This window comes from Hylaeus anthracinus, unplaced genomic scaffold, assembly GCF_026225885.1.
Source record: "Hylaeus anthracinus isolate JK02 unplaced genomic scaffold, UHH_iyHylAnth1.0_haploid 4, whole genome shotgun sequence".
NCBI lineage: Eukaryota > Metazoa > Arthropoda > Insecta > Hymenoptera > Colletidae > Hylaeus > Hylaeus anthracinus.
This window is the reverse complement of record NW_026535289.1, coordinates 15574630-15593641: the sequence shown is the minus strand read 5'-3', so window position 1 is coordinate 15593641 and position 19012 is coordinate 15574630. Positions and strand designations below refer to the sequence as shown.

At 35.0% G+C, this 19012-nt stretch overlaps 3 protein-coding genes across 8 annotated transcripts; 2 read left to right on the top strand and 1 right to left on the bottom strand.

Moving 5' to 3' along the window:
* The first annotated feature begins 264 nt into the window (after nt 1-264).
* On the top strand, nt 265-13891 carry LOC128894751 (calcium-binding mitochondrial carrier protein SCaMC-2). Of its 4 annotated transcripts, XM_054156719.1 has the most exons (9): nt 265-986; nt 1939-2065; nt 2210-2297; nt 2516-2627; nt 10662-10820; nt 10903-11160; nt 11233-11400; nt 11490-11744; nt 11823-13891. In XM_054156719.1, the coding sequence occupies exons 1-9, from the start codon at nt 795-797 to the stop codon at nt 11895-11897; spliced, it is 1434 nt and encodes a 477-aa protein (XP_054012694.1). In that variant the 5' UTR covers nt 265-794; the 3' UTR covers nt 11898-13891. The 4 variants fall into 4 exon arrangements, with proteins under 4 accessions (XP_054012694.1, XP_054012696.1, XP_054012697.1 ...); XM_054156721.1 differs by lacking the exons at nt 265-986; nt 1939-2065; nt 2210-2297; nt 2516-2627 and adding an exon at nt 4302-5129 and having other exon boundaries at nt 11823-13537; XM_054156722.1 differs by lacking the exons at nt 265-986; nt 1939-2065; nt 2210-2297; nt 2516-2627 and adding an exon at nt 7311-7709 and having other exon boundaries at nt 11823-13537.
* Nucleotides 13892-14373: 482 nt separating this feature from the next.
* Nucleotides 14374-16939, bottom strand: LOC128894756 (6-phosphogluconolactonase). 2 transcript variants are annotated; one of them, XM_054156729.1, is made up of 5 exons: nt 16756-16939; nt 16130-16266; nt 15477-15677; nt 15110-15393; nt 14374-15018 (listed from the first exon to the last, which is right to left on the bottom strand). In XM_054156729.1, the coding sequence occupies exons 2-5, from the start codon at nt 16248-16250 to the stop codon at nt 14908-14910; spliced, it is 717 nt and encodes a 238-aa protein (XP_054012704.1). In that variant the 5' UTR covers nt 16251-16266; nt 16756-16939; the 3' UTR covers nt 14374-14907. The 2 variants fall into 2 exon arrangements, with proteins under 2 accessions (XP_054012704.1, XP_054012703.1); XM_054156728.1 differs by lacking the exon at nt 16756-16939 and adding an exon at nt 16345-16729.
* LOC128894754 (protein ABHD13) lies at nt 16228-19007 on the top strand. 2 transcript variants are annotated; one of them, XM_054156725.1, is made up of 6 exons: nt 16228-16365; nt 16813-17124; nt 17239-17470; nt 17545-17738; nt 17823-17983; nt 18093-19007. In XM_054156725.1, exons 2-6 carry the CDS (start codon nt 16959-16961, stop codon nt 18363-18365), a joined length of 1026 nt encoding a protein of 341 aa, XP_054012700.1. In that variant the 5' UTR covers nt 16228-16365; nt 16813-16958; the 3' UTR covers nt 18366-19007. The 2 variants fall into 2 exon arrangements, with proteins under 2 accessions (XP_054012700.1, XP_054012701.1); XM_054156726.1 differs by having other exon boundaries at nt 17608-17738; nt 18093-18374.
* The last annotated feature ends 5 nt before the right edge of the window (nt 19008-19012 follow it).

Below are 19012 nucleotides of genomic sequence, written 5' to 3'. Positions count from 1 at the left end.
TGATATTTGAAAGGATCGCATCGTTTTTTTGAACACGAGAACTTTTCAAACAAAAAATACACAATCAATGTCGGAAATGAGAATGTATTCGGCATGCGAAAGAGTAAGATAATTTGTGTATCGGGAACAATCGGGAAATCGCGACTACATAGTATTTTTTATCGATCGAGACCGTACAACGTCCATGTTTCGTAAGTTTGTTAGCAGATGGCTCTGCCGATAGTCTCGTACGGAGCCAGGATATTCCATGATGTTCCACTGGCGGCGGACTTAGTTGCGCGGTTGTGCGTAGACCAAGACGAGCGTTCGAGTGTTCGGTTATAATCGTGGGGAAACAATTACGGTATGGTGAGCGACAAATATACGTTCGATTTGGGTAGATTCGTGTGACGAAAAGAGGGTGTGGGGATCCGATACATTTTCCACGGACACCGCTGGCCTTTCTATATAAAGTATCGCAAGGGAACGTGTTAAACTCGAAACAACGCGACGAATATAACGCCAGGATAACGTCCTTCGGTGGATAGAAAGTGTGCGAGTTATCGGGGAATCGATATACGCCGCTGTGCAGGCCACGTGTGTGATGCAGTTATGAGTTACCTCGTAGGCGTGTGTAACGATCGAAATGTTTCATGCGGTGACCGTATAAAGAGTTAGTAAAGCGGTTTGCTGGACAAGTATTTATGAAAAGGGAAAAGAGAACGGAAAGAAGCAACGGAGATTAACAGTGACGCCGCGTGAATGCTGGAGAAAGAATTCGTTTACAGTTTGCCAATATAGGAAGTGACAGAACCATGCCCGGTAATCGAGGAAGTGGTGTGCACGGCATAATGCCACCGCACTATCTGCACGAGTTGCCGGCAGAGGATGAACAGAGACTGGAAAAGATATTTCAGAGTTTAGACTTGGACGGAAAAGGAAAAATCGACGTCAAGGATTTGTCGAAGGCACTCCGCAAGGTCGGAGTGGACAAATACTATGCCGAGGTAATTCCAATTATATTTCTATTTACAAATTGGATTAATAAATGAACGTATACGTATACGTCTAATTTTCAAGTCTCTGATATTTCAATTCGATGTAGTTTGCTGTTACACGTTTACGATCGAACATAATGCGGACGTTGCGTGAGCCTTTCAGACGACTTGGATAAATTAAGAATCGTTCGATGTTCCATTATTTTTCTGCTAAAAATTTCTATTGAGAATTTTGTAATGTCATCGATTCTGATCGTAAATCTTAAAAGTATCTCAAGTAAGATTTGTTTAGATTTCACGGCTCGCCCCTTAAGGCATATATACATATGTATATATATAGGTACAAAGGAGACGTACCGTAGATGTTATATAAAATAATCTTACAATCATGTTAACGAAGAATAGCATTATTATCGATTTTAAATGGCTCATTTTAAAACTTGACTGCAACCTGTAAATTACAACTGTATGTGTACAACTGTACACTGTGTGTTCTTTATTTTTTTTATTCGTAATACATTAGAACGCGACATTGAAATAGAATTATTTAACAAATCGAATTCTTTGAAATACGAGGAATTTTTTGCTACAGAACAATATCGATTGCACTTGAACAGAGTAGTATATTTTAAAATAGGTTAATCATCGATATTCTCGAAGCACGTCTGTATGTATATTGCTTACATTTCGTACTAAATCCAATTTATGCTGTTTCGTACAAGGTCGATGCGTCTTATTAGTGATTTTAGAAAACTGCGATAAGTAACGTATTACAACGCGTATATGCAGTATATGCAGTAGGTTGGGCGCAATTATTTTCATTCCTATTTTACATTCATATATTAAGTAGTACTTGAAATTTTTTTTTTCTACTACAATTATTTTGTAATTTTCCGTGCTCTTTGAAACCCGAAACTCGGTTGAGATAGAATAACAGCTACGAATTATTTTTCTTTCTCAGGAATTTTTGGCTCGTTCGGACAGCACTAAGAGCGGCGATATTAGTCTGGCGGAATTTATACATTACGTTCGCGAGCATGAAAAAAATTTACGTCTACAATTTACCCATCTTGACAAGAATAAGGATGGTGAGTGAATGCATGGAAGCGCAGGGTAGTCGAGCTATAAATTCGTTGTCGTTATTATCGATCGTTAATTATTCGTTTAAATGCGACTTAAAATGTTCATTGACGCTACAAAAAGGATACAGCCGCTTAATTTTCCTTTTGTAGGGAGAATCGATTTGGAGGAATTAATAAAGTCTTTCGAAGAATTAGGGATCAAGATGGACTACGCGGAGGCGAAGAAATTGCTTCAGAGGTAAGTTTTAACGTAATGGCGAATTCTACGCGTGTGTACCAGCCGTTTCCAAACTTCTTTTGCACTCTCTCTCTCTCTCTCTCTCTCTCTCTCTCTCTCTCTCTCTCTCTCAGGGTCGCACTCCTCTCCTCGCGTTGGAAAGGCCTGGTTTACACACACGTCCGACACGGTATCAATGTTTTACGTGAAATGCATGGTTTTGTAATATCGGTTTATAGAATGGACAAGGATGGAAGCTTAACTATAAGCTTCAACGAGTGGCGAGATTTTCTGCTTTATGCCCCCAGCACCGATCTTCTGGGTTTGATCGAATATTGGCATCATACAAACGTGAGTACATCCATACGATTATGTTGTCGATAATAATTACGTGTAGGTTTGAAAATGAGGGTTAAAAGAATCAACCCTCTCGATTGGCCTTTTCTGTGTGCAATAATTTTGTGTAACACCTGTTTAATCATTTCTCGTCGTTAGCGGAAAATAAGCGCAATAGTGGGAAATGGTTCAGAGCGTTTGCATGCTAGCTCTTGTACAATGAACTCGTGAGTGTAGTTAGATGTGTATGGGGGGACGATCGAATCGATTCTGGGCTCCGATTCGTCGATGGAGAAGGCTCGACCGGAGGTGTGACGTGTGACTGTCATTTGAAATGACCTTGACGGTCTCCCAGCTGTTTCCAGCACCTTTCCCCGCTTGGTTCGTTCTCCACCACCAACTTACCTACTCGATTTCGCATGGTCATGCGCAAAGTGCAATCATCGTGCGCGTGCGCCATCGGAACTTTTTTTTTTTCCTCTGCGACCGTCTACCTTCTCATAGTAGAGGAGTAGACTGATTGTGAGAATCGTGCGATACGCTTTCTAAAGATGTAATTTAATTCTTTAAACTGTTATCGTGTACAGCTACATCGCAGCATAATACATTATTTGGAACAGTGGAAATATTACTTGCGACAAAAGTGATTTAGAACAAAATATTTTTAACGCACGATTATAATTTTTTTTCCTTGATTCTCAGTAATAACGATATTTTGTTCATATCCCGCTAACACATCCATCAAAAGCATTAAGTTACACTTGTTCAGAATCAGTAAACTGGATAGGTAACATTTATTTGCTTATGTTGATTAACCTCTTCGTGCTTACGATGTCGTTTTCGACATAGATCAGTTCTTTGATTTGCTTTCGAACACTCTTCTTTAAGCTTAGCGCACCACAAATTATTATATTTATGTAAATTGAATTCGTAGACATTTTTTTTTTGCAATTTCGTTACGTTTTATATATATATAGACTGATGTGCTTTAAAGATGTAAATAATATTCGCTACACCTAGGTGCAGTCGGCAAGAGTTTTATTTTATTTTAACAATTGATTTCTGGTTAATCAAGTGGTGTTGAAGCTAAGCTCCTAAAAATCCGAATTATAATAAATTTACTATACCAGCAGAATAGTAGTGGGGAATGGACGCGTATGCGCATTAGAATGCGCCCGCTATCTCCATCAATCTATCGGGTACCATGGTAAATTTTAAAAGGTAGCTTGAACGTCTCTAGGTTATCCTTAGAAAGGTGATTGCTACTGTGTGATATTATATGGAACTCTATTTTTCTAGTGATAAAGTTTAGTAAGGTACTCTGATTAGTTACTAAAGCGTGAAATATGAATATGAACGTGTATACTTATAGGCTATACATGTATGTAGTAGCGGATTAACCTTCGACAAGGCCCTAGGAAGAGGTTCTCGATGTGATGAAATATCTCTCAACGTTTCGTCAGCCATACGTGTACATAGGTACTAGGTTGTGAGGTCATCGTTTGCCGAGCAGTCCCCAGTGGATATGGAACACTCTGAATGCCGTATCGCGATTACTTCGGGCCCCGAGCTCGCAACCAATAACCGTCTAGAAAAACTGACGGTTCGGAATTTTCAAACTTTTAAGGCGTAAATTTGGAATCGAATCGAATGTAAATCGAGTCAACTATTCTGTCTAGTATCAGTTTTCTCATACGATGACGTATTTCATTATTCCTGTGTGTATTTCCGTAATGCAGCTGCGCTACGATCTGCACCTTCGTGGAAAAAGTATTGTACACTAAAGAGATGTACCTTGTAGCTCGATACGTGTAGCTGTCGTGTGCGATTGGCATGTTTGGAATTGGTAACTTTCACCCGAGAAAGGGGGCACGTGGTCGCACGTTCTTCTTAATCGTGAAGACCTAATTAAAATGCACGGTTGCCTTAAATTCTAACTATCTCTGGGGTCTTTGTTTCAACGTTGTACATTCGCAGACGTTCGAAAAGCTAATGCAAGAGCAATGTCGTGCAATAGAGGTTTATCTCCTCGAGAGATACGTTAGCATGTGTAAGCATGACGTCGCTGCGTCGCCGACGTTACAAGCGACCGGTGGGGGGCTTCCCCGATTGGCGAACCAATATCTTCATTTCGATTCCCCCGCTGTTTCTTCGAGCTCCTCAGTCTCGAGATCGGACTCCGAGCTCTCAAATCGCTGGTCGTGGCGAGGCTCGTTTTCTTTGCTGGTACGATTCGCCAAATCATTTTTCATCTATCTCGGTATTTACATTACTGTCTTTTTTTTGTTGTTGTGCTCGTGACTCGAGCATAATTTACGATTACACGTATCGTTCGGTTCAGTTCTGGCTTAATCGGCCGTCGAGCGCACGAGGAAGTTGTCGGTGAACGTGGTTATTTCTATTCGTTGGGAAATGTACACGTTGAAAAATTCCAAAATATTGAAGCATGAAAGCATCCCGTCGACCTGTCAGGTTTGCGAGGAATTCCTACAAGGCTATCATGAACTCCTGCAACGGGTGAGTGTGTATCTCTGTAATAGCGGTGTAGCTATCTATGGGCACTCAAGGGGGTAACGAGTCCAAATGCGGCTAAGAATTTCACTGCTGTTTTAAAATGTCACTAACCTCGAATAATATCTATTTCAAACGGATGGATAAAACGGCCTGCTACTAACTATCCTTTATTTCAATTTGAATACTTTTATAGGTACTTGTTCTTTGTGAATTGTTTTAATAAAACTGAAATGCATCGCGAGATGTAGCAAATATCTATAGATGTACTTAGGTGGTACATATATGAAAGCGTTTGTAGCGCAGAGGTTATGGACAAATATTGAGAAAAGTATCACGTGGCAAACGGAAGGGAAAGCGAAAGTTTAAGAATTTGACTCGTGCATTATTCGGAACTATTTCTCCGATGAAATTCTTGCGAAATTTAATCGAATATTTTCTTGAAAACCTTAGACGATTAACTTGAAATGGTAATTATCGATGACTCGTATTTTTAATGTAAAGCAACTCGAAGAAGTTTATTAATACATACCTATGACATACATATGTAATTTATTAACAGTCTAGACTATTTGAATAATTAATTTTAATCGACTCACTGACGTCGATCGTCTGACAGCTGCTTTGTCTACGAATATTTATTTCCTCGATTCTGGTAATTTTACATAGGTATCGCGAGAATTATATTTTAATTTCCGTTGGACTTTAGATCGTTGCACGGTACATTTTTTAGAAATTGATTTCTAAATAACCATTTACATCGTACAGTTGGGTAAAAATATACGAACAGAAAACCAGGTTCGGTCTAGCAAAACGATGATTCATATATGTATGATGCAAATCTTTTCCTTTTCCCGATTCCCTGGTTCGAGATTGTTCTGCACGAGCGCGTCCCTGTCACTGCGAGTAGCATTTTGCGCGGGAATATCGGTACGGTTCAAGTCAGCTACTACCAAAACTCATCGTATACATATCGGAATGAATCTATTTAAATCTATTCAACGCGTTAACGAAGATTACAATTGATTCGCTGATCGATGTGTTTTTAATTTATAAGTAAAGTTTCACGAAAGTACACAATACTCGTTCGACAGTTTATAAAAAAACACAATTAGATTCTTTGCGAGTGACGTACATCGAAAGCTGTTTTATTATCAAATTAATGCCATTATGTCAGAAAACGCTCAAGTTGGAATATTGTATTATGTCACTGGAGTTGCATAATGCTTGCTTGTATGTACGTAACCACAACAAATACCAACAGATGTTATAGTCAGTGGTAGCTACGGATTATCTTTCGAGAAGGTCACAAAACATGTTTATAAAAAATATATACTAAATCCTTCGAATAAAAGTTTCATTTTTTTCTTTCATTCGTTTTGTATGAAAAATTATTAAAAACTCTACAAACATGTCACAAAGGAAAATTAGATTGCGTTGTTAGTCATAAGTCAAACATCGTGTACTATACGTCTATCTAAAGAATGTATTGTAACCAGTGCCGGGACGATTGTTATCTGACACTTGATTTATGATATCGATTTCCTGACAATTTCTACGCGCCATTATTTCCGTTTGTAGTTAGCGACAAGCAACTTTTCTAATTCCTTACTCGTAATACATTTTATAAACTTTGCATTTCAAGTAAACGAATATCTTTTCGCAGAGTCGTATTAATTTATATAACACATGTGTATTTTTGTCTTTAATTGAATAATCTACGATAAAAGACATCATCGATAACAAAAAAAAAAAATCTGCAATTTGTTCACGAAATAATCAATCCAGAGTTATAATTTGGCTGGAATTTCTAATATTTTAATACCGTTGTTACGTGTATATCCATATACTATTAATCTTATCGTTGTATCGTTTTAATCTATAAGAAGCTCTAATTGCGAATTTGATACGCAGTGGGGAAGTTTTATCTTTTACAAAAATTTTTTTATTTCCCAGTAATTGTTTTGCTAGCGTTAGTCTGCGTTTTAGACGTCTGAAGTTATCGGAACGAAATTATCGAATAGAAAAAGCGAAGACTTTGGTGGTATTCGTTTAAAGAATGTGTTCAAATTAAGTGTATTTTGCGTTGGAAAGTAGTAAGTATATGTACGTGTATATAGTATCGAAAGAATTGAATATTGAAGGTCTGGACGACAATTTGACATTTTTTTACACTTGGACATTGTGGTCTGTACGCAAAGTGAAGTCGAACTTTGGTCCGTGTGCGTATTACAATAACTGATTCGCATGAGAATGGACATTCCCGGGCAGTAACGTTATCCTATGTTCGGCTGGGGATCCAAATAATCAATTCGTCTCGTGACTAAAGAAACTTGACGTTACAGATGAATATTAACTCGATCGAAGGCGATCTTAAAGCCGACATTGGGCGTCACCCCAAGTAATTCGTTGGCTTCAGGCCCAACTTAAACCGCAGAAAACTTGCACGCTTCGCCGTCCTTTTCAGTCGTTCTCTTGAATTTAATCAGCTTTATGCTTTATCCGCAACGTTATCAGGTTGCGATTCGAACGTATTTCGTTGTCCCGACGATGGATGCTGTGGATGTAGACACCGATATTGTTCTCGTTAAGTATCCGCAATCGGTATTCCGTTTTCTTTGTTTATTTCCTCGTTTCCCTCGTTCGCGTAACGGTTCCGCGTAAAACGGTCTTCCTTCATTCCAATTCAAATACTTTTTCCGAGCATCGACGCGGCCTCCTCGCAATTTTTAAACATATCCAAACAAAATCACGTTATAATAGTGAACGTAGAAACGTTGAGCTTTTGTGTGCGTTGTGCAAGCATAGTTGAATGTGTAATCTTTCGAATGCCAAGGTCATCTCCTTTGACGATCAACCAATGGATTTCAAATTGAATTGCCTTTTTTTTTTTTTTTAGAAGAAGAATGTAGATAAAGCCACTTGTGTAATCAATCGAAGATGTACAAGGTCGAAATCTAATTCAGCGAAACCTAACAGAGTCGAGGCTTCTCCAAAGTTATCCCGTCCAACTGTTTCCGGGGTGGAAAAATTCGAAAATTGAAATGTATTGCTATTCGACGAATACATTGTTCCCAAATGTTTGTTCCACTCACAGGGAACTACGTGAATCATTTTGTTGTTTTATTAGCGTATCTAGTGCATACTGACGTCAATAACTGCATCTTCTTCAAATCACTAATCAACAACTTTGTTTCCTCATTTGTTCCCTTAATCGCGTACGTTATAAAAATTCGAATGACAAATGATGGTTTCATCCAAAAAGAAAGAATATAGTATTTCTTATTTGTTACGTCTCGATGAACCAATCGTAAGTTTCTTTGAAGTTGTCATTGTACCCGCATTAGCGTCCTGCTCAACAATATCGTTATCACTTTCTTTTCGGCAATTCATTAATAGAAACAACGAGCCCGTAATCAAACTGAACTTGAAGGTTATCCTCGCAGTCAGAAGAAATTTCTGATTCCTGTCTGCTGTCATTATCATTGTGCCATTGACATACCGTCGGCGTCGGTTCAAAGTCTGTATTTCGACTCTTCGATGTCTAACAGTTTTTTATTATGTATGTGATAAAGTTTACTTTATATGTGAATGTATCAACTGCACCTAGGTGGTTAATATGATACGGTAGAGTAATCTGTAATGGGATCCTTTCTGCTGTAAACGATGAAATAAAATTTTGTTCGATGGAGGGAAATGGTTGCACCAAACACGTAACGAATCGATAATTAAAAAAGTTCTCTTTGTCCTCTCGCCTCTTTTCCTTGAAAAATCAGTAATGGTATTTACCGCAGAATTATCATGAAATTGTTAACTTAAAGCTATATTCGCGACAAACACTGTGCTCGTGTTATTAACAGTCTAGAAAATCGTCGAACGTCTCTTTATTTGCGTGTGTGTAGCTGTTTCTAATATTGCGGTTCCATTGCAAAATCGCCATTCGAAATTCCGCTTTCGAAAATTCTACAACGGTATCCGCTAATTCGTAATACTTGCACTGGTCAATTCTACGAAACTCGAATCAATTGAAATGAAAAGTTATCAGCTGTACGAGTATTCGTTTTTAAATGACAAAATAAAAAATCAGGTTATCCAGTCTACCTTAATTTATTATTTCGTGTTTACTGTAACATATCATACAGTAGAATCGGTAGCGTGATATTTGAATGTTTACTCGCTCGGTTCGTTTAATATGTGCATAGGATACACTTGTTCTGTATCTTTCGTGTATACAAACACTATACATATATTTCTTTAGTCGAGAGATTACAACCTAAACACTTTATCATAATCAGTTCCTCCCTATAATTCCATTCCCGCATAAACTCAACCGATTTCATATACGCGTGATGTTTACTCTTGGAATTTTATGTAAATAAATAGCTATGGAATTCATAAATTTGATTAATTTTCTTTATTCGCCGGAGGTTCATAAATATGATAGATTTATGAGAAATGCATAAATTTATAATTAATTGACATTGTAAATTTGTTACAATTTTTTATTTAAATTAGTATAATTCCTCAGCGAATGACACATGTCAGCTCGTTAAAAATTGTTCGTTTGATGATATAACGTGTCTGCGACTGATAAATCGTTTGAAAATCATCGTGCACGTTTCTTTGTATTTGTTGGAGAAATACGGTTGATCGGAGTTCAAGAATTATCAATGACACGTGGTACCCCGACTACAGGATCGTGCAAGACCTAGCTGACCAGTGGTGATTTTAGCATGACCGAGGATAACCAGTTAACACTAGCTCTGAACGCGTACGCAGATAAAGAGTCTGCAGCAGCGTTTATTTCTCCCATGACGATTTAAATTGTTCCCTATGATCGCATTTTACCCGTTGAAAAAACACATGACGCGACACTTGACACTCTGTACTCGGGGTGGAAAAAATAAAACGGTATAATAAAGAAATGTATCGGTCTGATAAAGACAAATGTCGAATAATTTCAACAAATGTTTCAAGCAGATTTAAAGGAAATGTTTGTCTTATATTAACAAATTTAATACAAAATTTACCACTTAATTGCGAGAAGAAATACGAATTTTCGAAATGAATTGACTTTATTCCTTGCATGTGCCAAAGAAAAAATTGTTTCCTGCATCGATGTGATGTGTAAAAGTAAAAAGTACAAAAGTTTGAAATTTAGAAACTTGTTACCAACTATTAATAAAAATAGTTCAAATAGACGGTGACTTTTTAGACACCCCGTATAAACATATAGCACACGTCGTTTGTTAATATTTTTGTTTGATATGTGCATATGGTCGCAACGAAAGAAAAATGCATTCGCGAGTAACGGTTAGATGTGAAACTTATGTCACGTGTAGAAGATTATTCATTGGTTGTTTAATCATGTACAATTTATGGAAGGAAAATCATATTTTTCGCGCCATGATTTGTCTTCATATGCAAGGCGGTGGTGCTTATTCGGTAGGCGCGCGTTTAAATTCGTCACGCGGTGTGTGAAATAGGAAAGTGTCTGTATAGAGTAAAAGTATTTAATAAATGATTTGTTTGTTTCAGTATATGGACATTGGGGAAGACATCGGTGTCCCTGAAGATTTTACAACTAGTGAAATGGTCTCTGGAATGTGGTGGCGACATTTGGTGTCTGGTGGAGTAGCGGGTGCTGTTTCGCGGACGTGTACCGCGCCTTTGGATCGAGTTAAAGTCTACCTACAGGTGGGCTTGCAAAATGATAATTATAAATGTTGTCATCGAGTACATTTTAGATCTCTGAAATTGATGGAAACATACTTTTCAGGTTCATGGAACGCGACACTGCAAAATCTTGAGTTGCATCGGGTATATGCTTCGCGAGGGTGGAATGACTAGTTTGTGGAGAGGGAATGGTATAAACGTACTTAAAATTGGACCAGAGAGCGCACTGAAATTCATGGCCTACGAACAGATTAAAAAAGCAATCAAAGGAGACGATGTCAGAGAGCTTGGTCTTTACGAACGATTAATGGCAGGATCTTTAGCAGGAGGAATCAGTCAGTCCGCCATATACCCACTCGAGGTATGAAACAAAAGCGAGTGATAGCGTATCGATACGTTTGTATTCAATGTAGACGTTACGGATGTGTTTCAGGTACTCAAAACTAGGTTCGCGCTTAGAAAAACAGGAGAATTTGCAGGACTGGTCGACGCGACAAAAAAAATATACCGTCAAGGAGGTTTGAAGTCCTTCTACAGAGGTTATGTCCCTAATTTAATGGGAATAATTCCGTACGCCGGTATCGACCTGGCTGTATACGAAGTAAATATTTCAAGCCGATAATAAATTAGTAAATGTGTAATAAATAAAAGTAAATTAGTAAAGTGTTTATACCATCATTTTTATTGCAGACATTGAAGAATAGGTATTTAAGAACACACGACAAGAACGAACAACCCCCATTTTGGATATTATTATTATGCGGGACAACTTCCAGTACAGCAGGTCAAGTGTGTTCATATCCGCTAGCTCTAGTCAGGACACGGTTGCAAGCAGATATATCGTCCGATAAATTTCCTAATACCATGGTTGGTGTTTTTAAAGAAATTATTAGGAAAGAAGGAGTTCGTGGTTTATATAGAGGCATAACGCCAAATTTCTTAAAGGTATGACAAAATTCGTTAAAAAGCATCTTATTTTAAGTACCGTTTAATTACAAATATATAAACTGTATTATCTTGTAGGTGGCTCCAGCTGTATCGATTAGCTACATAGTGTATGAGAATGTCAGGGGACTGTTGGGTGTCAATATGACGTGATGAATATTTATGTTAGGTGATATTAATTTAACTAAATTATTCTTTAACTACATTTTAAGATGTACGAGCCAGGCGATCATCGGCTAGTATAATTGAACGTAACGCCGCTTATTTATTATTAACTTGAGGCTTTCTCGATTATTTAAGCATTTGCCATTCTATTTTTCGGATGTACCGTGCTATTGGCGTACGCTACTAACAATACATTTGTGAAAGATTTTAAGTAAAAAGCTAAGTGTAATAAAACGGCCAGCATAGGGAATTTAAATTACATTCTAATGAACTCATATGTACACTTTGTGTATACGTTCGATACATCGCATTGACGATTTAATTCTATTCACTGTTATTACTTACATTCATATTTTCCTTCCATGAAGCAAAATGACAGTGTAGATCCTTAATTTCAAAATAGAAACGATAGTACAAAGATCTTTAGAAAAAAAGTATTATGATTTATGATTTCATTTTAATTTTTTCTTTCTTTCTTTTTTTCTTTTTTTTAATGGGAGGAAAGAATAGAGGAACACATTTGGTTGGTGTAATATTAGGACAAAGGTTTTCATACAATTCGCAAGGTATTCTAAACAAAATCAAGTACTATATACACGAGACGTAATTTTATCAAAATGTAAACGAAGATATTCCTTCAGCATATAGTAGATAATGTTACAAATTGTGAAAATAGAGGGGGGAGGGTGATTGGATTATATTGATACTGTGATATGTATGGTTATAAGCTAAATTGAAAATGTGATTTTATGAATAATATTTCGGTAGTCGATTCTTCGTTACCGAAATTTTATGCTGTGAATCGCATAAAAACTGCACGTTTCACCAATCTTTTTTATAGTTTGTATGTTACAACTTGCTTCGTAAACGGGTTACTGTACCCTCGATATTACGCGTTACTTGTCACGTTTGTTCCAACCTAATTCATTCCCTAGCTAATGAATTTTGTGAACAAGTTGTGGATATCGTGTATATTTTAAATATGTACAGTTACGCTTTATGAAAGTGCATCGCGAGATAGTATCGTATCCGTGTTTGTTCAATTCTCTCTTCAAAATAATTGTGAAAATAATTATGAGTAACAAACAATGAAGATGAAGAAACAATAATTTCATAATGTACTTTGAACGTAATGAACATAACGAACGTAAGCTACTATTCGTGCATACGTTTTCAAATAAAAGGTACTTTATCATTTTCTCCATCACTTTTTATATAGGAAAGGTATGATATAGCGAAGCAGTCAAATGCAAAATTACGAAACCATTTTTGGAGGTTATGATAGCATTTACCGTTTAGAATGTTTAGATACGTTGTACAGGAAAAGATGATAATTCAATGAACATTTGATTAGTTTTAAGTTATACGGCAGTCACGATGTTTTCAGAATAAGTTCTGTAAATAATTCTGATAAATTGAAAGAAACTCTAAAAGACTATTTTAATGCGACACGAGAAATTAAAACATTTTATAGCGTTATACAGTTCTAATGAAAGTAACATATAATTTTGTTCAAAGCGCGATACGAATCGGTAAAATTTTTTAGTTCTTTTTATGGCCCGATATTCATGTACACGTAAGATTTTTGTAAAAAAATAAATATATAATTTATAAATTACTCTAAAAAATTTGGTTCCTAAGTAGTTTATACGGGTTATTGAATCTGACTGGTGGCAGATATTACGTGTTAAGTACCTACATGTTACAAACGATATTCCTGCCTCAAACTATATATTTATAATATTAATTCCATTTAAGAATATACACAACATGTACATCATATAAAAATAGTCACTTTTTGCTGTATACCTATTTATCTTACATATATATTTATCAGTTTTATGTAAGTCACCAAAGAATATCTTTTACGATCTGCCAAACAAATATATGATTGTTTATTATATTATTCTTGATATATCTACTCCTGTATACAAATGATGACTATGATATTTATTCTTACAAATAAATGACTTATCTAGTAATTTTATGTTAATGTTTTGCTAGTTTCGGAATTTCATGGTACATCTATTTGAATACAGTATTAAATAGAGACTTTATTATTGAAAGGACGTGTTTTTATATATTATACTATTGATACTATAATAAAAATACTAAAAATAAAGTTGCTTATGTACATACATAAATTTCTTTACTCTACAGTCTTTAATGTATAACGACTATACGAACAATTATTTTATCGATTATACATATTTATATTTTAGGGAAATTACAAAAGTGCTACAAAATTACATATACTTTATTATTTATTTAATTTTTAATGTTTCTTCTCATTAAAATCAACTTCGTCATATTTAGTTCCGCTTAAAAAGTTGTTACAAAATAGAGTATGAATGTAGTATTCAAAAATATCCTTCATCTTTTGTATTCTATATTTTTGTATGGTTAAATAAAAATAAATATCGCTACAATTGTATATTTCGAATAAAACGAACGGATTATGGAATTTGTAAAGAATGATTGTATTCTAGATACCTGTACATTCTTTAGGAACATAATACATTTTTATTTTATTATCAAAGATAATTGTTCTCGTGTGAATTAGTAAATTCACGAATAATGTTTGCTAGTTTTGGTTTACATTATTTCTCAAATTTATTCAAAATAATTTAATTATCGAAGTTAAATTGCACACTTTTACGGTGACGACAAATTACTGAAGTAATACAAAAAGTCTTACTGTATCGTATCTATTCGGCACATACAAATATAAACAAAAATATAAAGTATCAGAAAATCATTCTATTAAAATGCATGAGAGCACAACCTATTATACATTGAATAATATCTAACATTAAAATAAAGAAATATCACCTTTGAGCAATAAATTGTCAGAAATTGTTTCGTTATTTGTTAATCTATTAAATATCATTTTAAGTAAGATGCACATATGTATACAAAATAGTGAGTTCCAGAAATTTGCCGAGAATCGAAACATGATATTAACGTGGAATGTCGTAATTGATTTTATCAAATTTGTTTAGGCCGTGTCTAAAAGTTTTGCAGCATCTTCATCTAGGATCCAATATAATTCCCCATTGTGTGGTTGTACACGAGCGGCTGGTAAATTTTCTCTATCTTGCAAGATTTTCTGTGAGATATTAAATAGCAACAATGAAAATACAAATTTTGTATAAATATAATTTCAAAATTACTCGCTCGAACTACAATAAAATAATCACCTTAACCATTTCAGCCTTGCCAGATCCAGTAATGGCAAATACACATTTTTTTGCATTATTTATCACAGGAAGAGTAAGAGTAATACGAGATGGAGGCGGTTTAGGAGAATCATTAATAGGGCAGACCCATAAACTAGTTTCATTTAAAACTTTATGACCAGGAAAGAGCGAACATGTGTGTCCATCTGGACCCAGTCCCAACAGAAGCACATCGAAACATGGGACACGATCGGGAGGAAAGAACACAGACATCTTCTTAATGTAATCTTTTGCAGCCTCTTCAGCTATAAGTAGGATAGTCGATATTGTTACAAAAATGAGTCTTTCAAAGAAAGGGGAGATGGATATAAAAGCATTATTATTTTACCAGATAAATCAGGATTAATCTTTATAAACTGATCATCGGTGACTGGAATTTTCCCGATCAACTTTGCTTTGTATTCTCCATAAGTTGAGTCAGCAGTGTCAAAAGGGACAATTCTCTCGTCACAGAAAAAGAAGTACCATTTGCTCCAATCGGTTGTAATGTTAGGTAAACTCTGTGCCAATAATTTTACAAGAGACCCCCCTGATGGAAATAGATATTTTTTTTATTCGATAGGTTAATAGATTTGTTGTCGTTACGTGTATGTAAATTTTCATTTAAAAAAATAAATAAATAAATAAATAAATAAATAAATAAATAAATAAAAAACGTATATGGACCACTCTCGTATAATAGTTATAATTTACGAATAATGAATAATCAATGTCTGAAAAGCAAGTATTGCAGTTTAGAAGTAGGGAACACTTAATTTACGATAAAGATAAAACGTGTTGATTATATATGTATACAATTTCTTGATTCATTTATAACCTATAAGTTAACACATTTGAAACGGACGTGGTATCGTTAATTTTTGTTTAAAATATACCTGATCGGCGTAAAATATGTTGATATATGGGATCGACGATCGATCATAATTTTTGTATTGTTTTGAAAAGGATAAATGAAGTGGACAGTTAGTCGAGATATGTCACCTGATAATCCAACTTTGAACGTATCACCACCTGCAAGTGCCTTTTCGGCACTCGTTTCGAGAAGGTTAGACAAACATGACACCACAAGTCCGTCTTTGGGCTCGATTAATATTTTCTCCATTGTTTGCGAGCAGTTTCTAGACAAAATTTGAATTTATAACTATACATAAACGAGGAAAGGAACCCGATACAAAGAGTAGAACTAACGAACTAACTGCTGAGTGTAAAGATGCAAGGTAGTATTAGTTATATAGCATCAGTTAACAGTAATCAGAATACAGCATTGGACATTCAGATGACACGTGATAAACTCACGACTCACACGATAACTATCTTCCGAGCGTTACTATGATCGCGTTTTTAATCTGTTTGATATAAAAACATATTTTTAAGCAACACGAAATCGTAATATAGAGTATATCATTGATGCGAAAAAAAATTTGTAGTTCGTACTCAACCAAACGATAACACACTTTATTGATATAACCTATGTCCAGACAAAAACGATATCAATTTCTAACCGATGCTTCCCCGATGCTTCCTTTAAAATTACAGTGATCTTATTCTCGTTAAACGAACTCCGCTTTAATAAATTTACTCGTGAAACGAGACATTTATTTATTTACCAGTTCAAATGAAATTCAAACTTGGACAGTGTATCATGCTCGTTAAATGAATTTTAGGTTATGAGATTTCTAACAATGACTGGAATACTTGAATCAACGGAATATTATGAATTATGATCAAATTATAATGCGTAACAGTACGTGAATGCAAAAGCGCGTCACATGATCGTTAGTCAATTATTTGGAAGCACTACAAAGCGATCATGTCGTTATGCGTGCGACTTGCCCGCAGTAAACCCATCCGTATATTGAAAAGTATAGCTATGAAATGTTGGGCTTTTTGTGGAACTTACATACTTGCCTGTTTTTTTCTGTACTGGTTGTACGGTGGAATCTCTGCTTTCTTTCTTCTTTGTTTCGCTACTACAGGTAAATTTATTCATCTTGAAAAGTTCAATTGTATAACTTTAATGTCTGTTACATGGCTATTAGTTTTAGTTCTATATCTTCTTATTATCAACTAATATCTTATTTTTTGTACAGGTATATTGTATCATAAAGAAGACCGGCTTGTGTATCGTCCAGAATGGCCAACTAGTTCACGGGTATATGTTCCTGCACCGTCGATATTTAATTTACCTTATCAAAGTATATACACAGGATCGGGAGATGGTACATTGTTACACATGTTCTTTATTCCTCAACCAGAGGATAGAGCAAGAAAGGTGCCTACCTTATTGTATCTTCATGGCAATGCTGGTAATATAGGACACAGGTTAGTATTTTGTGACACTTTTATTATGTAATTTTATTTTGAAATTTAAGATAAAAATTCTAGGATCATTTTAGACTTCCAAATGTCGCTGAATTTTATCATAATGTCCAGTGTAATATTTTAATGTTGGAGTACAGAGGATACGGATTATCGCAAGGTTCGCCATCTGAAGAAGGATTATACATGGATGCTTGCGCAGGAATTGATTATTTACGTAATAGAACCGATATAAATACCAATGAAATTATTGTATATGGAAGGTCATTAGGTAGTATATTCTAGCAAATTATTTCTATCGAAGAATTTATTTTATCTATAGAGTATGTTATATAAATTATTTCTTTCTTTGTAGGTGGAGCGGTAGCTATCAATTTGGCCACAAAACCAGAGAACTATAACAAGATTTGGTGTCTTATCCTTGAGAATACCTTCACCAGTATTCCTGATATGGCTGCATTTCTTTTCGGAGTAAAATTTTTACAATACCTGCCACTTTTTCTATATAAAAATAAGGTGCAGTATTATTCTTACAATAATTATGATTTATACAATGGAATAAAAATTTAAGTAAGTTACATTGTATGTAGCACCTAAAGAAAGGTATATTTTTTTACGTTTATAGTATTTGTCCATTCTCAAAGTGCAGTCGGTAACAGTACCTACGTTATTTATTTCCGGACTGGCGGATACATTAGTACCGCCACGTATGATGCAAGATCTTTATAAAAATTGTAAGAGTTCGTGTAAGAAAATTCTTCCAATCACGGGAGGTACCCACAACGAGACATGGCGTCAACCAGGATATTATCAAAATATATGTACTTTCTTGAACGAATTGAGAGAAAACCCACCTGCTCGAGTGACGTGTAGTCACTGGCAAATAGACGATATATAATTGCTAAGTATAAAGTTCATTTTATATATATTGTTCAATATCGGGTCGACGTAGTTTACCGTAATTGAATACATCAGCAATTTTTATAGTAATCGTTAATTTAATTAGTTAACGGGGATCAGATTTTTATATAAATATCTTAATAAGATGAATATAAGGGTAGCGATATTTAGAATGACATCTATTTGAAAATCAATGAACTATTAGAATTCAGATTTAGTAAAATATCGAGCTCGTCTAAAATTCGCAAATAAGCGAATGAAAACTCAAGTCCTTCCAATATAGAGAGTACTTCATTGATAACAAATCGATGTCAACAGAATGTTCGTATAGTCTTAATTTAACTATTTGCATCGAAAATCGGCTGTTTTTTTATATTTCAAAATATACATAATTACACGAGTACTGTTGTATTTATATATGTGAATTTAAGACTATATGTATTTACATGCGTGTGTCTGTAATTCTTTTAATTTTTCGTAAAGCTACAGTATACATGCGTACGTGTACATATTTATAGACATATTGCGTATTAAATGTAAGAATCTTTTATTTTCTTCTAATTTATTCAGTAATATTTAAACTCAAACTGTTTTAAAGTATAAATAACTAAATTAAAGATAAATAAATGTATACAACAAAAAATG